The sequence below is a fragment of the Miniopterus natalensis genome, chromosome 7 (assembly GCF_054644295.1).
Source record: "Miniopterus natalensis isolate mMinNat1 chromosome 7, mMinNat1.hap1, whole genome shotgun sequence".
NCBI lineage: Eukaryota > Metazoa > Chordata > Mammalia > Chiroptera > Miniopteridae > Miniopterus > Miniopterus natalensis.
This window is the reverse complement of record NC_142087.1, coordinates 76,010,039-76,036,262: the sequence shown is the minus strand read 5'-3', so window position 1 is coordinate 76,036,262 and position 26,224 is coordinate 76,010,039. Positions and strand designations below refer to the sequence as shown.

The 26,224-nt window shown below is 50.8% G+C and overlaps 1 protein-coding gene across 2 annotated transcripts in view; it reads left to right on the top strand.

Annotated features, from left to right (window-relative positions):
• Window positions 1–446: 446 nt before the first annotated feature.
• Window positions 447–26,224, top strand: part of ATP9A (ATPase phospholipid transporting 9A) — a 115,273-nt gene continuing 89,495 nt past the window's right edge. Inside the window, exon 1 of one of the 2 annotated variants that reach the window (XM_087819167.1) lies at window positions 447–733. In XM_087819167.1, the coding sequence (XP_087675293.1) occupies window positions 447–733 (287 nt within the window). Of the gene's footprint in view, window positions 734–916; window positions 1,093–26,224 lie in introns of those variants that run through there. The other variant, XM_087819168.1, reaches the window with a different exon arrangement.

Here is a 26,224-nt window from a genome sequence, read left to right as displayed (position 1 = left end):
ATTCCTGGGGGCACACGTGTGTGGTGCCTGAGGCCCAGGGTGGGTAATGAGGGTGACTGATGGGGGGGTGCAGGTGTGCGCGTGTGAGTGTGAATGTCAGTGCTGGGAGGGGGTGGGAAGGTGTGCTCGGGTGACCGATGGTGGGGAGGGGGCGGGGGGAATGAGAGTGAGTGCGGGGCTTGCGGGTGACCGCATCTGGTGCGGGAGTGAGCGCGCGAGAGAGTGCGTGTAATTCGATGGGGTGACCGTGACGGGGGCTGCGTGTGTGCCGGCGGCTGTCGGCCGCTGGCGCGCGCACGGCGGGGCGTGGGCGGGGGGCGCGCGTGGGGGGCGCGCGGCGCGGGCCGGGGGCGGGGACGCTGCGGAGGCGGCGGCGCGGACACGGCGGCCGCCCCCCGTGGCAGGCGCGGCGCGGGGCGAGTGGGCGCAGCGCGGAGCCCGGGCCCATGGTGCGCCCGTGTCCGTCGGTCGGGCCGCGCGGGCGGCTCCGCGCGTGGCCCGGCGCTCGCGAGCTCGCCCCCTCGCAGCGGGCCCGGCCCGCCCGCTGCCGCCGCCTCCTCCCCCGGGGCGGTGCGGCGCCGGCGGGCGGCGGCGCGGAGGCCGGACCGGGCGGCGGCCCAGGCGGCGCGGGGGGCGCGGCCGGCAAGGCGGGCGGCGCGGGCGACATGACGGACAACATCCCGCTGCAGCCGGTGCGCCAGAAGAAGCGGATGGACAGCAGGCCCCGCGCCGGGTGAGCAGCGCGGCCGCCTCTTTGTCGGCGCGGCGGGCCGGCGGGTTGGCCGCCCGGCGCCATGAGCGCGCGGCCGGGCGGCGGGGGGGCGGCCGGGAGCGAGGCTCCTCTCCGCTCGGGCCGGGCCGGTCCCCGCGCGATCGCGTCCTGGGCCCAGGCGCCTGGCCGCCTCGCGCGCGGTGCACCCTCCCTTGGAAACCCGCAGGAGCCGGGCCGGCCCGGCGCTGTTTATCCGCGCGTGGAATTAGCGTCGGCCCTGCCTTCGGCTGTTTTATTGTTTTCTGACCGCTCCTCGTCGTCGTGATGACGGTGGTTGATACCAAGCCGTGCTCCGCGCGTGGAGCGCGCCCGGCCGCCTGGTGTGCGGGGCCTGCGGGGTGGGGCTCGGGCCCTGCGCGCGCCCCGGGGTCCCACGGCGGCCGCCTGGTGTGCGGGGCCTGCGGGGTGGGGCTCGGGCCCGGCGCGCGCCCCGGGGTCCCACGGCGGCCGCCTGGTGTGCGGGGCCTGCGGGGTGGGGCTCGGGCCCTGCGCGCGCCCCGGGGTCCCACGGCGGCCGCCTGGTGTGCGGGGCCTGCGGGGTGGGGCTCGGGCCCTGCGCGCCCCGGGGTCCCACGGCGGCCGCCTGGTGTGCGGGGCCTGCGGGGTGGGGCTCGGGTCCTGCGCGCCCCGGGGTCCCGGCTCCAAAGCGCCCACCTTCAGCTCCCGGCCCTGGGTGGACGCGAACCAGCAGCCCGGGAGGGAGGGAGGGGCGCCGGCTGGCTGCTTTGAGACCCTCCGTCGCCCCCACAGTTGCAGCGCCCCGGCGGCCCCCGCAGCGGCAGGGCCAGGGCTGCCCGGGGTGGGCGCCCCTCGCCTGGGGAGGGGCCGGTTGAAGTCTGCGCCAGGCCTGTTCGGAGGCCTTCACTTGTTGAGGTTTTGCGGGTCTGGCACCAACTGCGGCAGATTTCCCTGGGGGTGAGGGGAGCTGGGTAAAATGCAGATTCCCAGGCCCCCGCCCAGACCCGCCAGAGTTCCTGGGGTTGCTGCGGGGCCTGGAAATGCGCATTCGCCCAGGCGCCCAGGTGAGGCCGAGGCCCCCGAGGGACAGCTGGGCGGGGCTGCGGCCTGGACCAGCCCTTGCCCCGCAGCCCTGTGCTCCCTGGCACCTCCCTCGGCCCAGGCTTCTTGCAGGGTCAGTTGCTCTGTGCAGGGGTGGGCAGGGGGAATGCCCAGGGTGGCTTCATCAGGTGTCCCTGGGGAATAAAAAAAAGGGATGATGCCCGCTGCCATTTTGTGGGGTCTTTGTCCTGCCTTCCTGGAGTCTTCCGGCGAGGAGGCCCCACGCATGTAACTCAGGAGGAAAGAGCTAGGACAAGGGCTGTGCCGCAGAGGGAGGCGGAATTTAGGGGGTCTGACCCAAAGACAGACCGCCCTGCACCCCTTCCTTCACTGCCCTGTGCTTTATTCCTGACCAGCCAAGGCTAAAGAATCGTGACGTGAGCTTATGCCTGGCGTGGTGCCTGCGTGTAATACGCACCCTTAGTAAATATTTTAATGAGTTTATACGATCAGTGGACTCTGAAGTGTAGTTATTAATTCATGGAGCAAACAATTATGAAATTTTGCCTCCTGTGTGCAGAGTCCCTGCCGGGTTACCGGGACGCAAAGAGGAATTAAACAAGACCTGCCCGACAGGTGCAGGTGTCCTGGCCCTGCCTGTGAGTTGGAACCCCCCGGGGAGCTTCAACAGCTACCTCCCCGCCCCATTTTAGACCTTTGAAATAGGAATCGGGGGTGGGACCTAGGTATGTATTTAATTTTTCAAAGTTCCCAGGTGATTTTAATTGTAGCCGTTGCTGAGAACCTCTGATTCAGTGCATGAGAGAAAATGCTAATGATGATTTGAAGGTGATAGTTACTGCCCTGGCCGGGTAGCTCAGTTGGTTAGAGGGTCGTCCTGATAAGCCAGGGTTGCGGGTTCAGTCCCTGGTCAGGGCACATACAAGAATCAACCAATGACGCCTAAATGAGCGAAACACCAAATGGATGTTTCTGTTCCCCTCTCTCTTTCAAATAATTAATGAAAAAATTAAAAATAAAATAAAAGTGGTAGTTACCAAGAAAGAAAATGCACTGCTAATGTGGGGATCTAGAGGGAGTGGTACAGACAGTTTAAAAAAAAAAAAAGATTTCTGTGTGGTATCAGAATGGAGGTTCACACCTTTAGAATTTGTTACTTTGGAACGAATTTATTTCCTAAATAGTGACACAGATTTGGGTTTAAATCATGTATCAGAGAGCCAGGCATGTGCAAATGTGTTCTTGTATTTATTCTGCAGTTTTAGAAGTAGCCATGTCGAAGTGGGAATCTTGGGATGGGGAGGCTTCCTGAAATATAATGGGGGGGGCGGGGAAGTTAAAGGAAGAAACTAGTATGTGATGGGTGGGGCTCTCTGCTGGGCACTTGAGATTAAATGGCCCTGTTTTAATCTTCATAACGACTGTGTGAGTTCCCCCATTTTATAGACAAGAAAACTAAGATTCAGTGATGTTAAATAATGTGCTGCAGATCATAGAGTCATTGTGAGGGGCTGGATTTGAACGCAACCACCTCTTTTCCCCTACTGGCTCTAAGCGTACCGGTGGTTGGGAGTTTTTGTGGTTAAAAAAACAAAACCACAGGTGCCAGGAGTCCAAGGAGTCAGTATTGCTCAGTGTTAATTACGTCATGTTGCAAAGAGGTGAAGATCATTTGCTGAAGGAATCCGTGGCCCCGGTGCTCATTCTCTCTTGAGAAAGTTCCACATCCTGCTGCTGAGAAAACTGTTGCTGTGGTTTTAGTTAGAAAACAAGACATTTGCTCCATATGGCTGGGAACCAGTTTCTGGCTTCATGTGCTTTGCTTCTGGCTAAATGGAATTCCTTTCTTCTTGGTGAAACACCAGAGATTGGTTGTTAAAAGTGTGGGTTTGGGAGTTGAGGAGCTGAGTTCAAGCCCAGCCTCCTCTCCTTACTATCTGTGTGACTTGGGAAAATTACTTTATCTCTCTGGGAATGACAATTACATATACCTATAAGGATTGTTTTGAGACTAGTCCATGTAAAGTTTAGAAGGCTAAGGACTCAATACACCTTAGTATTTACTGGTGTAGTGGGCAGAATAACCCCCCCCAGGATGTCCATGTGTGACCTGTGAATATGTTACTTTACATGGCAAAAGGGCCTTTTCAGATGTGATGAAGTTGATTTTGAGATGGGCGACTATTCTGGATGACTCAGGTGGGCCCAGTACAATCACAAGTGTCCTTGAAAGGAGCAGGAGAACTTGTAGAGACTAGTTTGTGTCCTAGCATGTGGTATGTCTTCATATTAAGCATCTTCTCAGACATTTACACCATGGAACACTATGCAGCTGTGAAAAATGAAGGATTTCCTTACCCTGTGAGATAACATGGAGGGACCTGGAGAGTATTATGCTAAGGGAAATAAGCCAGTCAGAGAAAGACAAGCACCACATGATCTCGCTCATATGTGGAATCTAATGAACAAAATAAACTGATGAATGAAATAGATCCAGAGGCATAGAAGCATGAAGCAGACTGAGGAGTCCCAGAGGGAAGGTGAGGGTGGATGGGTGAGGGGGTGGGGAGAGGTTAACATAAGAATTTATGTGCATATATGCATATCCCATAGACACAGACAGTAATGGGGGGAAGGCCTGGGGAAAGGGGTACGGGGGGAGGGAATCAATGGGGGGAAAAGGGGACATTTATAATGCTCTGAACAGTAAAGATAAATTTCAAAAAGAGGGGGGCAGGAGAGTGAGTCTCAGAGCTGGAGAGAGAACGGAGGATGCCAAGCCTGTGGCCTGGAGATGGATGCGTGGCCCCAAGTAAAGGAGTACAGGGGGCGCCCAGAACAGCCAAGGAAACAGATTCTCCCCTGGAGCCTCCAGAAGGAACCGGCCCTGCCAACGCCTTGATGTTAGCCCCACTTCCTGACCTCTAGAAGTGTAAAAGAATGCATTTGTGGTCATTTGTTGCAGCAGGAAGGGGCCTGGGCTTCCCATCCCGCTGGGGCGACTGGGGCCACCTCCCTGGTGGGTGCAGCAGGGGCATCTCGGGGCTCGAGGGTTCAGAATTTAAGCTGGCACGCTGCAGGACATACCCTGACCACTGAGGAGGAGCACGGATATGTATTTGGGACCTGAGTGTTTTGCTCTGAACCGTGCTGCAGGATGGCCCTTTGATGTTGGGTTCGTTTTATTTTTTATTCTTGTCTCACTGATAAGGAAACTGAGGCCCAGGAAGATGAAGCAGTGATTTGGGGCCAAGAATGCATGGCAGAAACTGATAAGAACTCTGGTGAACCTGACTCCAAAGTAAGAGAAGTGGGGAGGGTTTCCTGGAGCAGCCAGGGCTGGCAGCTGGATGGCGTTTAATCGGCTGTGTCCTCAATGCCGTTTTTCTCGGTGCATTTGTGTCATTTCCTCTCCCGTGGGACTTGCAGTCAAGGTATATCTCATTTCGAAAACTGGTGTGAGAGTAAAGATAAGAATATTGTAGGCTATTGTTTTATTGATTTTATTGAGTTTTAGAGAGAGGAAGGGAGAGGGAGAAACATTGATGCAAGAGAGGAACATCAATTGGTCGCCTTCAGCACCTGCTTTGACTGGGGATCGAACCCGCAACCTGGGTGTGTGCCCTGACCGGGAATTGAACCTGCCACCTTCTGGTGTGTGGGATGATGCTCCAACCAACTGGGCCACCTGGCCAGGGGGTAGGCTCTCCTTTGAAATCCCTGGCACAGGATGCTGGCTTCGTTGCTCTGCGGTGAAGTGTTTGGATCCCAAGGTCACACAGATGCAGGTTCATGTACCAGCTTTGCCATTTTACTGCTTGTATAACTCCAGGCCACTGTCTTTTCCCCTCTGTTGTGCTTCAGTTTCCTCTTCTGTGAGAGTGTCTGTGTGGTTGGCATAATCTATGCAAAGTAGCACATGAGTCCTTGGAAAACATCAGAAATTGTTCCTCCGACTGGAGGGTGGGGCTGGGCCTCAGGTGGACTCTTGCACTGGATGGCATCTCTTCTGGCTCTTTGTAGAAGGTGTTGTGGAATAAGAACTCAGGCTGGCAAATGCCCCCAGGGTGCTTGACTTTGGTAGAAGCTGTTGCATACCTCAGATTACCAGTGTCTAGTGACAGGGCGGTGTCAGGCGTGTGCTCCCCTGTAGCTGCCCTCGGTGCCAGCCCAGGAGCATGGTCCCTGATCTGGATGTCATCGTTGAAAGGAACCGAGGAAACGAAGGCCACTGTAGGGAGTTCTTCGTGCAGATATGCATACTCAGCTCAACAGTCTGAACTTTTCATTGAAGCTCTCACTTCTAATTTGTGGCATTAAAACGCCCTTTCTCTTTAGATGCGGTGGAGGTCGTGTCAGGCGTATAGCACTGGCGACCCTCATCGGTCACAGCAGGTACGTGTGTCAGGTCCCTGCCAACTGTGAATTAGCGAGCAGTGAATTACCACCCCGAGGAAGGATGCAGGGCTGGGTGCCCGTGAGCCTCTGCTCGCTGCGTTTTTGTCAGCTGATCAACACAGAACTTTGTTTTAGGTCTGTTTCTGTTTAAAGACACCGTATTTGATACGTGAGGTCGGTTCATTAACAGTGAACTCACAGCCCACGGCGCTGCACTCACACCCGAAGGAAGCTTATCAGACAAACACGCGTGTTTTCTTCGTGAGGCACGTCACAGGCTCTTATTCTCGGGAGCACTAGACAGCACAGTGTGGGGGCCACTGAGGCAGTGAAATTACTAACGAAAGGACAATAGTGTGAAAAACCGGGCACTAAGTAGACCGCGAAGAGGACACCGCGTGCCGCGTGAGTGCGGAGACGAGGCAGGCGTCACCTTTCCCACCCCACTCGGGACTCGAATGTTTCGCACTCTGCGCGTCTGTAAGTGGCCACGAGGGTGCCGTGGGTGCTGATGTGGAGTTGACGCCTTTGAGGCAGAAGGGGAATTCGCGGTACCGAAACCGCAACTGCTGAGGACTGACTGTAGACAGTGTCTTTCCATTGACACAGTGGAGGTGGGGTTAGGTATGCAGCGGATAGGGGTGTGTTTAGGGGGCGCTTTGGGGGAATCCTGCTCGTGGGTGAAATGCAGAGACCCCAGGCCTTCCCCCGGCCACGGTGGACGTGACGTACGATCGCTTAAGCAGCTCTTTGCTCCCTCGGATGAGAACAGTTAGACCAGCCGTGGCAGTGCCCGTCAGGTAGTGCTCTCTGCGTCCCCTGCCTGCCAGCCCAGCTGCACTTGTGCCATGGTTTCCTGGTACAGCCTCTCTGCCACGGGCCCTGCCCTGTGCTGACTGTCACCGGCAGTGACACCAGGGCTGTGGAATTACAAACCCAGGCAGGGACACTGAAGGGTAGAGCCTGGGTACAGAACCAGGCTTGCAGGGCTTCCCCCAGGAAGGCCAGTGAAGAGTGGCCCTGCACGCCAGTCCCCAAGGAAGGAGGGCAAGAGGGCAGCCATTTGACCTTGACCTCGGCTGCAGGCACAAGTCGGAAGGAGGAAGCAAAGCGGTGAGCAATCCATCTTTGGACTTCCGTCTGTTACTTTCCAGAACCTTCTTTTACTGTGTTTACCCGGATGCAGATGATGAACATCACTCCTTAGGGCTGACCGTATTTTATGGCCACCTTTGGAAATGGGCACAAAGTTTCTCCCGCTTCGCCCATGACAGTGAGTGGACTTTGGTTTAATTTAGGGAAAAAAAGGCTAGTGGTGAGGTTTTTGTCAATGACTTTTACCTAAAGAGTTAGGATGGTGTTGATTTTAAGCCGGGCCTGCTTGCTTTTGTGTCGCTTTGAGAGGCCGAGACAGGCACTCAAGCTTGGCCTGCGGGAAACCTCTCCAGAGATCCTGTACTTGGCTCAGGGCCAAACGTTGAAAGGTTAGCAATTATTTTTATGGTTCCTTCTGTTTGTTCCAAATGATACTTGTTTTCTCCTTGTAGTACTGATAGGAAGTTTCCTCTCGTTTAAGTAAAAAGGAGTATGGACTTGAAGAAAAGTAGGAAGCCGGTAATAGTTCCTACGAAACCACAAATGATGAGGTTTGCAGATGGGCCCCAAGTCAAGCCTGACATTTAGGAAGCCATGGCCTGTGCTAAAATGGTGCTGTCTCTTTAAAAATATAATATTTTTGCTATAGGGGAGAATCTGGTGGTGCTAATAGATTTAAAAAATTTTATTTTGCCAAGTTATCTGAAATACATGATTTTTAAACAGTGGTTAAGCCTGGCCAGGTAGCTCAGTTGATTAGAGCATTGTCCTGATACACCAAGGTTGTGGGTTCGATCCCCGGTCGGGGCACATACAAGAAGCAACCAGTGATGCATAAATAAGTGGAACAACAAATTGATGTCTCTCTCTCTCTCTCTCTCTCTCTCTCTCTCTCTCTCTCTCTCTCTCTCCCCCCTTTCTCCCCCTCTAAAATCAATAAATATTAAAAAAAACACACACAAAAACACAATGGTTTGTTTACCAGATTAATTGGGGATTAATATTGTTTCTGTCCTTGCCTAAACAGTTGGAGGGGCTATGGGAGAGTCCAGTTGGAGGGGTCCCATGGAAAGAAAGGCTTCTTGAGGGAATTGGGAGGAGGGGGCAGGTGATGTTGCTTCCTCCCAGTCAGAGCTCTGTGGCATTTGCCGCATGCCAGGGACCAGCCTCTTGGCTGCGCTCCCTGAGGAGGAAGCCGTGTGAGTGTGGACAGTGCCCTCCTCATGGAGCTGGGCCTGGCAGGGTCTCCCAGCCTCCGCTGGGCCGTCCGCTGCGACGGAGGTGAAGTCAGACTTGGCCTGGTTAGACCTTGGGGAGCCCCAGCCTCGGCACTCTTGGTATTTTGGGTGGGATCATTCTCTGCTGTGGGGCTGATGTGTCCACCCTGCGATGTTAGCAGCATCCCTGGCCCCCACCCACTGGATGCCAGCAGCACCCTCCCTCCAGCTGTGACAACCATAGATGTCTCCAGACATTGCCAAGCGTCCCCTGGCTTGTGGAGGGGGACATGGGGGGTGAGGAGTGGGAAGGGGGAGTGGGTGAAATCGCACCTGTTAGGAACCACTGGATTAATGGAATGAATGTGCACTGAGTGGCCGTGTCCCTTATTGTCTTTTTAAGGTGACTCATTCTGTCTTTAAAAAAAAAAAAGAAAATCCTGTTGAGCAAGAAATTCATGTTTGGAGTCTTGTTAGCTATGAGGTCAGCTTTCTGATTTAATAACAAGGAGGCCTGGAGCTTTTGGAAGAGAGCATTTGGGAAGTGTTATGGGCTGACTTGTCCCCCCCCCCCCCCCCCGCATCCATATGTTGAAGTCCTGACCCCCCAGCACCTCAGAATGTGACTGTATTTGGAGGTAGACCCTTTGAAGAAAAGACAAGTTAAAATGAGGCTGTTCGGGTGAACCCTAATTCAGCCTCACTGGTTGCCTTATGGGAAGAGATTAAGATGCAGAGAGAGACAAGGGCGGGAGGAAAGGCCATCTGAGGACACGGGGAGAAGGCAGCCGTCTATCTGCAGGCCGTGGGGACAGGTGTCCGGAAGAACCAAACCTGCCTGTACCTCGATCTTGGACTTTCCAGAACTTTGAGAAAATAAATTTCTATTGTTTAAGCCACCCAGTCTGTGCCCTTTTTTTATGGCAGCCCCAGGACATTAATGCAGAAAGCATCTCATGTATGGCTATTTCAGCAGGTGTGGTAGCTCTTGGAATTATTAATAAATAATAATAAGAGCTTCTCAGCAGTTTTCTTCAGGCGGCCCAGTCTCGAGAGCTCTCGGTAAGCATGTTGCAAAGTCGAGTGGACTGGAGCTGCCCCGGCCCCCCGCCCCCCTCCACCTAAAACACCACGTGCTCTGCAGGGAGGATGGAGGCACTGGGTGGGCACCGTCCCCAGATGTTTCCTTTTGCTTAATGAGTTTGCAGTGGTCACGTTTCCAGGCCGCACTCTGAGCGGTGGTGGTTAGCTCTTGTCCCTTGGGTTGTGTAGATGAATCTGACGAGCACTGTAAGCGTCACTGACCGTTTCTTAGGTGGCCGGCACTGTTCTGAGAGTTTTAGGTGGACCATCACCCCGTTTAGTCCACCTGACAGCCCTACGTGACAGACAGCAAAGCTGAGGGACCGGAGGTTTTCCCGCCCCCTTTAGAACGGTTTTGCTTTAGAATGACAAAGACTCATTTCAGTTTTTAGAAAGACTCGTTTTCCCTGAATTTGAACGTAGGCAGCAAATTGCATGTTAGGGCCGGTCTCCGTGCCCCTTCCTGTGTGAGTTTTCCTGTACTATTTCGAGCAGGCCGTGTTTGTCGAGGGGAAAGGGGTTGGGGCTTTTTGAGGCCTCTGTGATCTGCAGGTAAGTAGGTACGTATCCCCTTGTTCCTAGTGAAAGCTGATTATTGGCCGAAATGATAGGACAGAGGAAAATTCTAGAAACTTCAGATTATCCCAGTGAGTGCACGTTCTTCAGAAACATGGCGTCTGTTTTCAGAGTTACGTATTGATCTGTGTTTTCTTTCTCACCCCCCCTGTAGGAGACCCGTTCACGCTAATGGGGGAGAGAGTGCAGAACAGCTATTTCTAGAGTGCCTGTCCCTGCCCTGAAAAAGGAGATTATTTGGGTCTGAATACTTGTTAGCTTTTATACAGTCAGTCTCCATAAAAGTTCAAATGAAATTTAGAACTGGAGAACGTCACCCCCCATCTTCTCTCCTCATTTCTCTACTCCCCAAATTAAAGGCAGTTAGAAACCCTCTTACAGGGCATGACAGCTGTGTCGCGGTAAATCAAAGGACCAGGTAGTAAACGGGTAAGACCACTTGTCCCATCTGGCCAGGTTTCCCCCCCGCAAATAAGCTGATTTTAAAAGGTGATGCACGGGTTCCCATATATACACGTATATCCGCACCCACAGAGGGCACAGCTCATGCACGCACAGCTCGGTGGGTTTTCATAAAGAGAACACAGCCCTGCAGCCAGCTGCAGCTAAAGAAACAGGCTGTTCCTCCGAAGCCACCCCCTGCCCCCGGCCCGCCCCCCTGACCTGCACCCTGACTGCTAAAAGCAGATTCCTTTTGCCTGATTTTGAACAGATGCCGGCAAACAGCACAGGCTCCCTGGTGCCTGGCTTTTCTGGCTCAGCCTTCTATTTATAAGATTAGATCGCGTTGCATGTGTACTATACGGGGTGGGGCAAAAGTAGGTTTGCTGTTGTTTGTATGGAAAATGATACAATACTTAATACATAGTAATACAAGAATAAGCTCTGGGTTTCGAGTACTCACAACTGTAAACCCACGTTTGCCCTACCTTGTAGTTTGTTCGTCCCTGTGGCTGGACATGGGGGCTGTTTCCCGTTTCGGTGCTGCTGTGGACATCTCTTTGGGTCTGTGCACTGTGTGGCTGTGCTGGGCCCTGTGGTATATTTGTGTTAGCTTTAGTAGAAATTCATAGTTTCCCACTGTGTTAGTGTCATCGGTGTTGCCCCATATCCTCACTGACACTTGGTATTGTCTGTCTCCTTTCATTTCAGCCATCCTCGTGGGAGCATAGTAGTATCACAAGAAATTCATTTTTTTAAAAAATCTTTAAAAAAAAATCTTTATTGATTTCAGAGAGAGGAAGGGAGAGGGAGAGAGAGATAGAAGCATCAATGATGAGAGAGACGTTGATCGGCAGCCTCCTGTACCCCCTCCCCGGGGATTGAGCCCGCAACCCCCGGCATGTGCCCCAACTAGGAATCGAACCTCGGTCTCCTGGATCCTAGGTCGGTGCTCAACCGCTGAGCCATGTTGGCCAGGCAAGAAATTAATTTTTGAATTATTTATTTGAGAGAGGCTTCCTTTTCTTGATCTGAGGTTAAGTTGTAGACATACAGTCAGCGAAGTCATGGGAACCCTGAACGGAAACCGGGCAAAACAGTCACATCACAGCAGCCAGCACCCTGTTCTTGAGTAGTTTACATTATAGGGGAAACTGTAAAACAGTGTAAAATTCATTTATATGTATTTCTATTTTTCATTTATATAAATTTTGGTGTATCACATGTTCATGAAATATATTTATGTTTACTTGTACTTTATAAGTGTAAAATGTGAAAGTTAAATGTGTGCGTGTGTATTGAAAACTAGAACAGAGAAAAGTGCAGAATGAAATCCTGGCATTAGCTTTCCCTTCAGAGACACCCACAGCTGCCCTGTCCTGCTCAGTGGGTTACCGTGTCGTCCTGATAGACAAAGGTTGTGGGTTTGATTCCTGGTCAGGGCACATGAGTAAGTGGAATAACAAATGGATGTTTCTCTCTCTCTCTCTCCCTCTCTCCCCCCCTTTCTCCCACCCCCGCTTCTCTCTCTCTCTCAAATCAATTAAACAAAGACAACCACAACTAACACAAACATTTTAGCCTATGCTGTGTTTCTGTGTGTACATTGTCTTACAAATTATAACCATGTAGCCCCTGTGGTTTTGTTCCCTACCTTTTCCACTTAGCATTGTAACCAAGGTCTTTTCTGTATCATGAGGTTCTTTGTAAAGGACACTTGAAATGGCAACAGAATATTTCTTTGAGTAGACTTCGCTTATTTACTTAACCCCAGGCCCTATATTTTCACAAGTTGATTTCTGTTTTCACTTTTTAAATAATGTTTTCTTTCTGAACGCTGGCTCTCCAAAGCAGAGTCACCTTAAAGACACCCAAAGGGGGGTACAGACCCCCAGACCAGAGCAGTCACCTGTTTGGGGTGGGATGAGCTCCATCTGCAGCTCGACACTCACCAAACAGCTGTGCTTATCTCACCCTAGAGCAGCAGAGTCGTAGCCTCGGTGTTTGCACATTTCAGAGGCCTGCCACTCACCCCATAAACATTTGCTGAGCACTTACTCTGTCCCTGGCGCAGTTTTTTAAGAAATATTTTAAATTGATTTTTAAAGTGAGAAGAAGGGAGAAGGAGAGAGAGAAACGTTGACGTGAGGGTGGAACATCGATCGGCTGCCTCCTGCATGCCCCTGACCAGGGATTGAGCCTGCAGCCTTTCAGTGCATGGGATGACACCCAGCCAACGGAGCCACACTGGCACAGTTTTAAAGAATTTTTAAAAAATTGATTTTAGAGAAGGAAGGGAGGGAGGGGGAGAGAGAGAAAAACATCAATTTGTTGTTCCACTTATTTATGCATTCATTGTTTGATTCTTGTATGTGCCCTGACTGGGGATTGAACCCACAACCTTGGCGTATCGGGATCACGTTCTAACCCACCGACCTACCCTGCCAGGGGAGGCACAGTGTTAACGTTGGGGATAGAGCAGTAAGCATCAGGCAGTAATCCCCGCTCTCAGGGAGCTTTCATCTCGTGACATCATAGGATTTTAACTCGGTTGGTTTCGTTGATGCCAGCCCCACTGCCCTGGGCAGCGTCCGTGGATTGTCTTGTGGCATCGACACAGAGCCCCACACACACTCCGTTTCCCAGAAAGCTGAGGCTTAGAGGGGTCAACAACCAAGCAGCCCAGGGCCACGCAGCTCTTGAGCTGCTGCTGTCTCCTCTCACAGGTCTCAATAGTCTCTTCTTCAGACAGGCCTCCAGGACCACCCACTCTGAAGGAGCCACCTCCCACCCAGTGATGTGTCCCCGTGTCTTATGATTTTGCTACTTCTCTGTTGCCACCCTGTCCACTTGTAAAATAGTAGGCTTCGTAAAAGCAGCACCTCCCTCTGTCTTGTTTTCATGTGCCAGTCCCCAGCAGAGACTGGCACGTAATAGGTGCTCAATAAATATTTGTTACGTGAATGATGAGAACCAGGGGCCACAGTTCCAGTTAGGTCTGCCTGCTCCCAGTTCCCGTAGTTTTATTCGAAAACATCAAAATCCCCAAGGGACTCTGCGTTCCTAATTCATCGGGGGGGATAGGTGGTGTTGAGGGCACACGGTGGGCTTGCGGTGCAGGTGTGTGCTGAGTGCTGGGAGAAGTAATCGAACAACCTGCACAGAAAGAAAAGGGAGGCCTTTTCCTCCCTCCCCCTCCCCCTCCCCCGTCATTCACTTAGCCTATTGCTTTAAGGAATTAGCCACAGAAGCAGCTTGTCCAAGGTCTGGGTCACAGATCTCAAATTGATCCCAGATTTGCTACTTGGCTGGAGCTGCCCCTGTCAGTCCTCGCAGGCTCCCGGCGACTTCTGCTACCGGCGACTTCTGCTACGTCACCGAGATTTCTAACCCCTCCGAGCAGTTGCATTAACTGGGGCTGAGTCTTTGTCAGATAGTCAGGAACATCCCCCTCAGTAGCAGTCAGTGGGCTGCTTTGTGCTAAACGATGATACTAGCAGCTCTTGCTAGTAAAAGCCTGGCCAAGCCAGAGAGGGCCCGTGTGGCCCAGGTGGGTACCCACCCACTCAGAGCCCTGCCAGAGTGCCCTCCCCAGCTCTGAGGCCCTGCACAGGACTTTCGAGCTCTAGAGCTTTATTTTTTCCATTATGAAAGTAATAATTTGTTGTTTTTTTTTTAAAAGTATATCTTTATTGTTTTTAGAGAGAGGAGAGGGAGAGAGATACGGAAACATCAGTGATGAGAGTCATCGATCGGCTGCCTCCTGCACGCCCCCAACTGGGGATTGAGCCCTGACCAGGAATTGAACCCCAGTTGCCCGGATCCTAGGTTGATGCTGAACTGCTGAGCCACGCTCGGCTGGGCTGAAAGTAATAATTTCTTTAAAAAAAAAAAAAAAGTAGTCGTTCCTGTTGTAGAAAACTTAAAGATGCAGTGGCTAGAGTTATTTAAAGCCTTCCTTCCTCTTGTTAGCATTGAGGTATGTTTCCTTCTGTGTATGTTTTTCTGAATGGCCACGAAGTGACATGATTTAATAAGTTCATTATGAATTAGCACTTAGTCTAGAGAGGATAGTTTGATGCATGAACTTGATTCCACTTGGAGAGTTTTCATAGGCTAGAATCTCAGGTCACTGGGTTAAGTGGACCACGTGAGCGTTCCAGGGTTTTCTGTTATTTTACGCCCTGTGGGACCCAGAATTGCCCTGTGTTCCAGGGTCAGGATATGGGCAGTGCCCCCGCCTGGCATTTTCAGTTTGCTTATGCCCAGTGCGTGCCCATGAGATTGGGAAAGTTTTAAAAAAGAGAGAGAAAGAAGTAAAAACATAGGCTTTCCTTTGTTTTTGCACAGTTGGGCTTTCTGTGTATTGAGTGAGGTGGGTGGGGGTGGAGGAGAGGAGCCTGTGGCTGACTGAGGACACAGTAGGTGCTCTGTAGATGCGCTGGGTGACCTCAGCCCCTCGTGGCGGCCTGTTTGGTAGCTGTGTAAGATGTTTGGGAGTCTGTATGCGTTCTTTGTTGAAAAGAAAGGCTACATGGAGTTCCTCATGATAAAGCTGTGTGTAGATAACAGGGCCAAGAGCATAAGGTCTGGCTTCCCTGCAGAGGGTGGAGGTTGGCAACACCGTGGTGGGAGCCCAGGGTGGCATTCCCTTGCAGCGCTCACATCGGAAAAGGGGCTGCTACCTGGGGAGTGCCCCCCGGTGCCTCAGCTGTCAATGTACTTGACCCTCAGCACCTTCCTTGGAAACATCTCCCATGGCCTTCCTGGGGCTGTCTCAGTACCGAAGCTACACCCGAGGCGGGGCCTGCTGTGGCAGGGGCTGCAGCCCAGGTCTCCGGGGTGGGGAGGGGGTCTGCATGGGAGTCTGGGAAGGAAAGGTCACCAACAGAGTGGTGGCTCCCTTACGGCCAGGGCTGGCTGCTGCGGATCTGGAGGGGTTGAGAGTGCAGATTTAAGCAAGACCGTCTCTGTTCAAGTTTGGGCTGTGCCACATGCTTCTTGCTGTATGACCTTGGGCGAGTGAGTTCACCTCTTTGAAGTGGGCATGATTGGAGAGCTCAGCAGTTTTGAGGACACGATCAGTTAAAGTATGTCGAATGCTTAGGCCCCAAAGCCTGCGGCCCAAGGAAAGCACAATAGCGGTGTTAGCCACCGTTTTTGTTTGTTTGTTTGTTTTGAATCGTATATGAGCGTTTATTCCAATATTGCCTGCAAATTGGGAGAGAAGTAATGGTCATCCACGAAAATCTGTTCTGCCCTCCCCACATATTGGCTAGAAGGACAAAGATTACATGGGAAAGTAGGAATTACAGGCATGGGGTAGTAGGCAAGGTTAATGCTAACAGGTTACAGGCAGTGGAGGCTGGGGGGAGCAAAGGGCGGGGGCCTCGGGGATTCCATTGTTTGGGGAACAGGCTGTTAATCTTCCCATGTTGATAAAAGAAGTACAGACTTCTTATAAAAGAAGAAGTTAACTCCCATGTCCCGGGGTGTACGACTCTCAGCCAGGTCAGAATGTGCTTTCTCTAATCAGAACAGAACAATCATGGTTAGCAGAGCGTGATCAGCATTTCTTACAAGTACAGCTAAAATCATGGTTAACGGAGCATGGTTAATATTTCTGCCCCCAACAGTATCACCCTTCTGTTGTTCGTGTCTCTGAGTTTATTTTATAACAATTTTTTATAATAATGCTAATGTAAGTTAGTGAAGAAAGCATAGTCTTTTCAAAAATAAAACTGTATGAAATTTAAAAATTATTCTCAACGCTTACCTCATATTGTCTACGAAACTTAAAACACATAAGAAAAAAATAGAACAATAAAAGCTAAGAATAGCAGACATAGATTGGTGCTTGGCCTAGACTAAAGGTAGAGAGACTTAACTACCAAGAGTCGCAAGGGGACTTTCTAAATGGGAGGAAATTCGACTGCGTATATGTTTGTATGTTTAGTGTTAGCCATTGTTAAGGCTAAGGGGGGTTGGAGGGAGGAGCCAGGTGTCACTGGGGACTCTTGCTGTGCTCCTGCTGTGTCCCTGTCATTGGATTTTTCTCTAGGTGGCTATCTAGATGATTCAGAGGCAGCTTTCATATTCTGCTGTGGGATGAGGTCTCCAAACCCTGTGGTTAAGAGCGCCGGACCCACAGCTGGCTCTGCCCCTCCCCAGCTGCAGGACCGTCCGAGGTGCTGTGTCCCCATCTTCGAGCTCTGCCTGTAGGACTGTTGTGAGCATTAAAGGAAGTAATTCACACCGAGGGCTTCGCCACAGCGCCCCGCCCACACTGAGCACTTTAAAAATATTCTTATTCTTTTGGTGTCTGAGGAATTGCCTTCTATTGAGTCGTTTGATTCCATTCTCTGGCATTTTATGGGCTGCTCGTGCTGGCAAGGTGCTGTGGCACCAGATCTGTTTTAAAACCCACGAGCCAGTGACCTAGATTCACTGCAAATGCTCGGGGTAAGGCAGAAGGTCCACGAGTGCTTGGTGCCTGGGGCCTGGGACAGCCCGGGAGAGAGTCACCAGCCCTCACAGAGTAAGGGAGCACCTTCTGTATACCAGGCCTGGGTGCGAGGTGAGTAGTGTCTGGTCCCTGACCCACGAGCTCATCGCTGAGATCTGAGGCTGCACACAGCTGTGTGCTGTTTGCGTGGCAGGGTAGGGGTTTCTGTTTTTAAATTTAAAATTTGGTCAGCACAGAGTCACGTAGTTCAATGTTTAAAAGGTACAGAAGTATGTCTATTGCAAACTCAGTCATCATCCCACCCCCTGTTCAGCTACCCCGCGCCCCTCCTGAGGCAACCACTCAGTTTGTGACGGTCATTCTAGAGAATTTTATTTCATTTTATTTATTATTATTATTCTTTATAAAGTATTTTAAAAAATATTTATTTATTTATATAAATATCTTTATGGATTTCAGAGAGAGGAAAGGAGAGGGAGAGAGAGAGATAGAAACATCAATGATGAGAGTGTCACTGATCGAGCCCGCAACCCAGGCATGTGCCCTGACCGGGAATCGAACCCCGATCGTCTGGATCCCAGGTCGACGCTCAAACGCTGAGCCACGCCTGGCCGGGCTACAAAATGTTTATTGATTTCACAGAGAGGAAGGGAGAGAGGGGAGGAGAGAGATAGAAACATCAATGAGTCAGTCATTGATCGGCTGCCTCCTGCACGTCCCCTACTGGGGATCAAGCCTGCAACCTGGGCATGGGCCCTGACTGGGAATGAAACCGGGATCTCCTGGATCCTAGGTCAATGCTCAACCACTGAGCCACACTGGCGGGGCCATTCTAGAGAATTTTAAGAGCATTTATCAAAAAAGCCCATGCATTTATTTATTTATTTCCTACCTATCTGTCTAGCTACACACACATATAGACTTTCCTCTATTTTACTCAAGTGTTAATATACCTTACACAGTACTATATATATGTATGTATATATGTATATATGTTTTTTAACTTTATAATACATCCTGGGCTTGTTCCATTTTAATACATAAAAAGCTTCACTCCCCATCCCCCCTTCTTAATGGCTTTATAGGAGTCTATTGAATAAAAATACCACATTTGAACCAGTCTACCCCTGATGGACGTTCAGGTTACTTCTAGTGGTTTGCTTTTGCTCACAGTGCTACGGTGAATATCGTGAACATAAGTCTTTGTGTCCATGTTAGAACATGTGGGAATATCTCGGAGGGGACTCAATGAGTCATAGTGCATTTGTAATTTTGATGTTATCAGCAGGTGACCCTCCTTCAAGATAATCCTGATTTAGACCCCTCCCAGCTGTGAAAGTATCCGTTTGCCCACTCTGACCAACGCAGGTATTTCTGTGCTTTTTGATCTTGATCATCCTGCTAAATAAAAAACGGTATCTCCATGCAGATTTTGTTTTGCACTAAATTTAAAAATGAAAGCTGGCTGGTGTGGCTCAGTGGTTGAGCGTGAACCTATGAACCAGGAGGTCACGGTTGGATTCCTGGTCAGGGCACATGCCCGGGTTGTGGGCTTGTTCCCCAGTAGGGGGTGTGCAGGAGGCAGCCGATCAGTGACTCTCATCATTGATGTTTCAGTCTCTCTCCCCTTCTCCCTTCCTCTCTCTGAAATCAATAAAAAACATTAAGAAAAATTGAATCAGTTGCCAAACACTGAGTGTTTGCACATTAAAGTCTTGTTTTCGTCTCTGTCTTGAAGAATCGGATGGTCTGTCGTGCTGGGCTTTTCGTAGGAACATATCTTGGCAGGCGCTGGGGGTGGCCACTTGCCTTCCACAGTGCGCCCATCCCACCAGGCCCTGTGCTGATTTTTGTTTATTTTTTCCTTTGTGTTGCTTGCGAGGCTCCTGTAGATGTGAGCTTGCCCGTCCTTGCCTAGAGAGAAACCGACAAGTGCAGTGTAGGGGTGCCCAGAGCTGCTTCCTTTTCTCTTTCAGAAGCACAGAGTTGGGTTTTGAAGGGTCAGTAGATGGGGGGCCTTGCTGCAGGAAGTCTGGTGCGAATGAGTCTTGCAGAGGGTTTGAAGTTGGAGAAAAGTGGACGAGCGAGGGGGGGACTGGGCACCCGCGTTCGGAGCTCACCTGCCTTGGCTGCGGCCCGTGGCTTGAGAATGGAGGACCTGGGGTACAGAGGTCAGAGGCTGGGACTTGAGCTTTAATTACTGAATCCTGGTGGGGGTGGGACGCGATGTGAGTCATGGTGCACTGCTGGGCAGGCAGAGACCAGTAGGGACAGACTAACGCAGCAGAAGTAGGGACAGACGACAGTTCCTACCCTCCACGTCTGACCCCTCCCCCCAGGAGAACCAGAGATAACCGGCTGGGGGGTGTGTGTTTGCTTCCCAGTGATTTTCCCCTGGGTAGGATAGTAGCATGTACTTTGAATTAGAATATAGCGTAATAAATGGCATGTCTTTAGCTTTATGTTTTCTCCTTCCCACCTCGTCACTTGGCTCTGGTCCTGCCAGTGTGACCTCATTCTCTTATGGCCACAGGCTCATGGCACAGGGTGTCCCTCCCTAATGGACGTCTGGGCCCTTCCAGGTTTTGTTCTCTCAGTGCAGTTTTGAGCATCCTTGTGCATTTCCTGTTGCTCACCTGTGCCCGTATTTGCCTGGGATACATCCCTCCAGGTAGACATGCTAGGTCAGAGGACCTGAGCTCTCCATTTAAGAAAGAGAAAGTGCCACATTGACTTTTTTCACTGATACAGTTCCATTTCTCCTCTAGCCAGCAGCACCCTGTGGCCAGAGATATGGTTAGACGTCAGTGAACTAGCTTCCTTCTTTGCATTCTTTCTGACTTGAGGTTTTTGCATTCTCCTAGGGGGGGAAAAAAATCTAGGCACTTAGATGTTTTTATTATTAATTAATTAATGTTAATCCTCACCTGAGGATATTTTTTCCCATTGCTTTTTTTAGAGAGAGAGTGGAAGGGAGAGAAAGAGAGAAACATCGATGTGAGAGAGACATGGATTGGCTGCCTCCTGCACATGCCCCGACTGGGGCCGGGGATTGAGCCTGCCCTTGGCTGGAATCGAACCCAGGACCCTTTAGTCCACAGGCCGATGCTTTAACCACTGAGCCAAACTGGCTAGGGCCACTTAGATGTTTTTAGAACAAAGAGTAAAAGTTTTGCTTTGTACCTCACTTCCACTTTTCACCCCCACCCCCAGGCACCTGTGCTTAACAATTTGGGTTACATCCTTCTAGACCTGCAGTCCAGTATTGTAGGCACTAGATACATGTGGCTATTTAAAGAAATTAAATTGATGGAACAACATTTAAATTTTATATTTTGAGTACTCAATAGTCACATGTGGCTCAGTGGCTGCTCTTTGACAACTCAGATGTAGAACATTTCCATCATCGCAGAAGTGTGTGGGAGGGTGCTGCTCTGGACCAGGTTCCCAAAGATCCTGGGTGATTTACATTTGGGGCCTCATCACCCTGTGTAGGACTGATTGACATTTGGGGCTGGATCATCCTGTGTAGGGCTGTCTTGTACGTTGCAGGATGTTTAGCAGCATCCTGGCCTCACCCACTAGATGCCAGTAGCACTGCCCTTTCCTACACCTGCAGTTGTGGCAACTAAACAGCCCTCTAGATATTGCAAAGTGTCCCTGGCGTGGGGGGCAAATTCCCCCTCCCAGTGCTGTAGACTATTTTTTCCATATTGCTCTCAGTTTTTCTTTACATTCTTCCCGGATCTTCCCAGTGTCAACACTGAGCCGAGCGCTCCCTGGACCTTGGCTTCTGGAAAGGTTGGTGGGTCACACAGGCAGTTCAGCAAATATTTACTGAGGGTGCTAATTGCTGTGGCACCGGGAACAGAGACAATCATTTCTTTGGAGGGCAACTCCTTGTTACAGTAGTCACTTTCCAGAAACATCGTTGCCTTGGCACTGTCCCCTATAATGTTTGCTTTTCCCTTGCTTTTGGCCTGATTGTGCGAAACAACTGCACATTGGCTGTCATAACCGTTGTTTGTTTTAGAGTCAAATCATAAGAAAAATCGACTTTGGTTTTTCTTTGTTTAAATGATCTAAGCTGAAGCAGTGCAAACTAAATTATCTCTGGCCTTATGTTTTAACCTAGTTGGATATGTGTTCATATCAACAGGTGAGAAAATTGTTTCATTTTTTTTAAAAAAAATATGTCTTTGATTTTTAAAAAATATATTTTTATTGATTTCAGAGAATGGAAGGAAGAGGGAGAGACAGAAACATCAATGATGAGAGGGTCATTGAACAGCTGCCTCCTGCACACCCTGCCCTGGGGATTGAGCGTGAAACCCGGGCATGTGCCCTGACCGGGAATTAAATCGCTGTCTCCTGGGTCATAGGTTGATGCTCAACCACTGAACCAAGCTGGCCAGGCTGTTTCACTTTTTTATTCTAGAAAAATAACTCGAGAAATATCTACCATTTAAAAAAAAAAAATTTATTGATTTTAGAGAGAGGACGAGAGAGGGAAACATCGATTTGTTGTTCCACTTATTTATCCATTCCTTGGTTGATTCTTGTGTGTGCCCTGACTGAGGATCGAACCCACAACCTTGCTGTATCAGAACAATGCTCTAACCAACTGAGCTACCTGGCAGGGCTCAATATTAATTGTCTGCTGTGTGCGAGGTCCTGTCCTATACTTTTTCTATATAAAATCTTTAATCCTTGTAGTAATTCAGCAAGGCAGGCCTTACTCCTATCTTTTTACGGGAAGAAGTGGGGTCTCAGGATGAGTAGCCGGAAGGCACGCAGCAGGTGTGGGGCGGGGCTGGGATGTGCGCCCAGGTCCCGCGGGCCTGGGAGCCAGTGTTCCTACCTGTGGCCACGTAGCCCTGCTCTTCTGAAACAGTGGCCCTCGCTCGTTACTTCTTTTTCAGCCTCTCCGTTAATTTCTCCCTCTGGGGATTCTGTCCTTAGCCTGTCTCCCCTGCCTGTCTAGAATGTGGGGTAGGAGTTACTTTGTCCTGGCACGTGACAGATAGCTCAGTCGGTATTAAGAAACAGCACTAGCTACACTGCTGGTGGGAATGCAGACTGGTGCAGCCACTGTGGAAAAGTGTGGAGTTTCCTCAAAAAATTAAATATGGGACTGCCATTTGACCCAGGGATCCCACTTCTAGGAATATATCCTAAGACATCCGAATCACTAATCAGAAAGAACTTATGTACCCCTATGTTTATAGCAGTGCAGTTTATAAGAGCTAAGATCTGGAAACAGCCCAAGTGCCCGTCAGTAGATGATGGAGAGAAAGCTGTGGGACATTCACACCATGGAATACTACGCAGCTGTAAAGAAGGAGGAGCTCTTACCCTTTGGGACAGCGTGGAGGAATCTGGAGAGTATTATGCTAAGGGAAATAAGCCAGGCAGAGAAACACAAGTACCACATGATCTCACTCATATGTGGAATGTAAAGAACAAAATAAACTGACGAATAAATTAGATCCAGAGACACAGAAGCATGAATCAGACTGAGGGATCTCAGAGGGAAGGTGGGGAGGGGCGAGTGGGGAGCGTGCGGGGAGAGATTAATCAAAGAACTTACATGTTTGTAAGCGTAACCCGTGGACACAGACAATAATATCGGGAAGGCCTGGGGGTGGGTTGGAGGTGATCAATGTGGGGAAAAAAGGGGACATCTGTAATACTTTCAACAACAAAGGTAAATTAAAAAAAGAAAAAAAAGTAGCACTAGCAATCCATGACGCCCGGTGACGGCTGTCACAACATGGCTCTGGGCACCTCCCCTCCCAGACCTTGGAGGGGTGGGAGGCCTGAAGTCCACCCACTGGACAGACAGACGGGGTGTGGCAGCAGCCGTGAGGGGAAGGGAGATAGGCAGGTTATAAATCCAGAAGTTGAGAAGGAGCCTAGCTGCCGCCTCTTCTGTTTGGGCGGGTGGGAGGAAACTTGGCCACTTGTAAATTTGCCACCAAGCCCAAGGCTTCTACCGCAGAACATGAGTTCCTGAAATACGGGCGGGCGATGCTTGTAGGTGCTGCAGTGGTAAAATCAAAGCAGTTCAGGGGCAGGAACTAAGTCACATTGAGACGTGTCGCAAGACAGTCACTTCCTTTTTCGCTTTTCCTTCAATATCGCTAACCCTGCCAGGGCCCACTTTTTAACAGCAGACACTTGCTAACACCTTCACAGTGCAGGAAGGAGAAGCAGCCGGCGGGCTCAGAGCCGCTGTGTCCAGTGGGAATTTACTAGGACTTGTTAGCTCTCCATGGCGTTGATTTTGATATTTACCGTCTCTGTATGACAGGTGATGCTGGTTTTCCATTTAGGTAGGGGTGTGAAATTAAATGCATTTACGTACATGGAGTTCTCGGCTGGGGCACTCCTGCCATTTGGGGCCGGGTCATTCTCTGTCGTGGGGGCTGTCCTGTGCGTTGGATGACATTTAGCAGCATCCTGGCCTCCTGTCTACTACATACCAATGGCTAAGCTCCACCCCTGGTTGAGAATCACTGATTTAAGGTATGCAAATTTAGGCAAAAACATGAATTTAGAAAGTAGAGGTAGTTGGATATCATGGAAACCCTGTGTGTGTATGGAAATGGCTGAAGTTTGGGAAACTGCTTAGGAAATTTCCTTCGGGTGTGGGGTCCACTTACCATCAAGGTCTCATGTACTTTCTTTGGCACTGACATTGGTTTGAGAGTCAGGGAGGAGGTGTCTTGACAGGGATGCTGAAAGGGATGTTGTCCAGCAGCACGTCCTCTCACGCTGGAACGTTCTGTATCTGCACAGTCCAGTCCGTAGCCACGTGGGGCTCTGGAGCCCTGGAAATGTGGCCAGTGAGAGTGAGGAACTGAGTTCTCTTATTGTAATTAATTTAGGCTTTACGGTGTAGCTGGCACTCCAGAAGCTTAGAGTGGCAGACACACAAAGCCAGTAGGGATACATCGTTAAGGAGGGTCCAGCCACGTGGCAGGCAGGACTGCCGGCTGGGAGGTTTGGGGGTGGGGGCTAACAGATACCCAGCTAAAATTGGCTTGGGCAAAGTAAAATGAAACAAAACTAATTTATTGATTCCTAGGCCAGAGAGCCCAGGAAACGGACAGATGGTGGAGATTTTCCGCATGTGTAAGGCTGTGTCTGCACGTGTGTGCTCTTGTTTTCATGCAGAGAATAGCATCCTGGACACACCTCTCAGCTCCTTGCTTTCCTTTTTCTTTCTTTTTTTAAAATATGTTTTTATTGATTTGAGAGAGAGAGAGAGAGAGAGAAACATTGATGAGAGAGAATCGCCGTTTGGCTGCGTCCTGCACGCCCTCTACTGGGGACCGAGCCTGTCACACGGCCTGTGCCCTGACCAGGAATCAGCCTCCCAGCGCAGGCGACGACGCTCAACCAGCTGTGCCACACCGCCCAGGGCTCCTTGCTTTTCGATTTAGCATCTCTAGCACTAGGGTCATTTGGTGAGAACAGCTCTCAGCCTTCAGAGATTGCTGGGAATTCCATTCTGTGGACGTTCCCTGTTCATTTAACCAGCCAGGTTGACGCCCGGTCAGGCTTGTTGCCAGCCTGTTGCCACCACAGTGCCGGCCGCACCTGCTTCAGGCACGCACACACCTGCACACGAAGTGCCGAGCAGTTTCACCCGGCAGCTTGCTGTGGGGAGCCTTGTGCTGCAACAGAACCGACAAAACTTCTGTAAACAGTCAGCCTGACTGTGTGCGGTTCCCTTAAATCCATTCTTTTTTTTTTTTTTTTTTTTTTTAAATATATCTTTATTGATTTCAGAGAGAGGAAAGGAGAGAGAGAGATAGAAACATCAGTGATGAGAGAGTCATTGATCGGCTGCAGCCCGCAACCCGGGCATGTGCCCTGACCGGGAATCGAACCCCGATCGCCTGGATCCTAGGTCGACGCTCAACCGCTGAGCCACGCCCGGCCGGGCTATATCCGTTCTTTAGCTTCATTAGAAACAGACAACAGCAGGATCCATCAGGGTTATTATAGGATGGGGAGAGAACTCCTGGTTCACAGAGGAGTCAGTCATGACTCCTCCTGCAAATAGAAGGGTGTGCTTCCTGTTACATGAACCCTCTCCCTCCCTCCTTCAATCCTTAGAGAGCCCACGAGGGCCAGCTTGGGTAATTAACATCACACCCAAGAGCAGGAATGGGGTTGGACTCCTTGAGGCTCCTGTGTGTCTCTGGCCTTTGGACAACTTAGAGGGGTGCCAACACGAATGACTTACTAGAAGAGAAACCTGTCCTTATCAGAGCCGCTCTGCACCCGAGCACCAGTTTACTGGAATGAAGATGCTATTTTTAAGGAGCAGCATCGGGTTTCAGCATGGAAATTTTGAGCGTCTGAGCGGGCGGCTTGCTGGCTTGCTAATCTTTGGAGTCCTGATGCCCAGGGACCGTGTTTGCTCAGCTGTGGACCCCAGCACCCCACCAGGGCCTGCCTGGCCTGTAGGACGAGTGGAGAAGGGAGGTCCTCGGCAGATGAGTCATAATTATGTGAGTCCTGTCTGGTTGGTTTCACTTCGGCTGGCGGTGTCTCGGGCCGACAGGGCTGGGCTCCTCCCGCCAGCCTGTGTGTGCAGGGCAGTGAGGTGAATGTGGGGTGTTTCTACTGCAGCGCCCACAAGGACTTGTAATTCTCCCAACACCTTTATTACGGACTCTCTTGAAGGACAAGCCGCCTTGGCGGGGCTGGGGGGGAGGTTCTCAGAGTGGCTTTGTTTTGCCAGAGCCGGCGACATTCCCAGATGTTCCCTTGCCTTGTACGTTGGTGTCCTGGTAGCTATGAGCTGCCGTCTCAGGACAGCCAGGTCGGGGGTGGCATTCAGGGCCAGTGTGCCCCCAGGTTGCACACTGACCCATCTTCAGGCCATGCTGGGCTTTGAGTCACCGTCTTTCTGTATTGCTGAAGAGGAGAGCTGGGGTGAAGGGAGATTTTTCCCCTCCCCTTTGCATAGTAATCTGGGTGTAACCAGCAACCTTCGCAGCAGGGGTGTTGGAAAGAGACTAGGTTTCTAATAAGATGGGTATGGTTCAAGGCCAGACTCGGCTGTTTCTCACATCTCAGCAAACCTGGGTGCTTTATACAACTGTCCTGAGCTTGCTTTTCACATCTGTAAAATGTAAA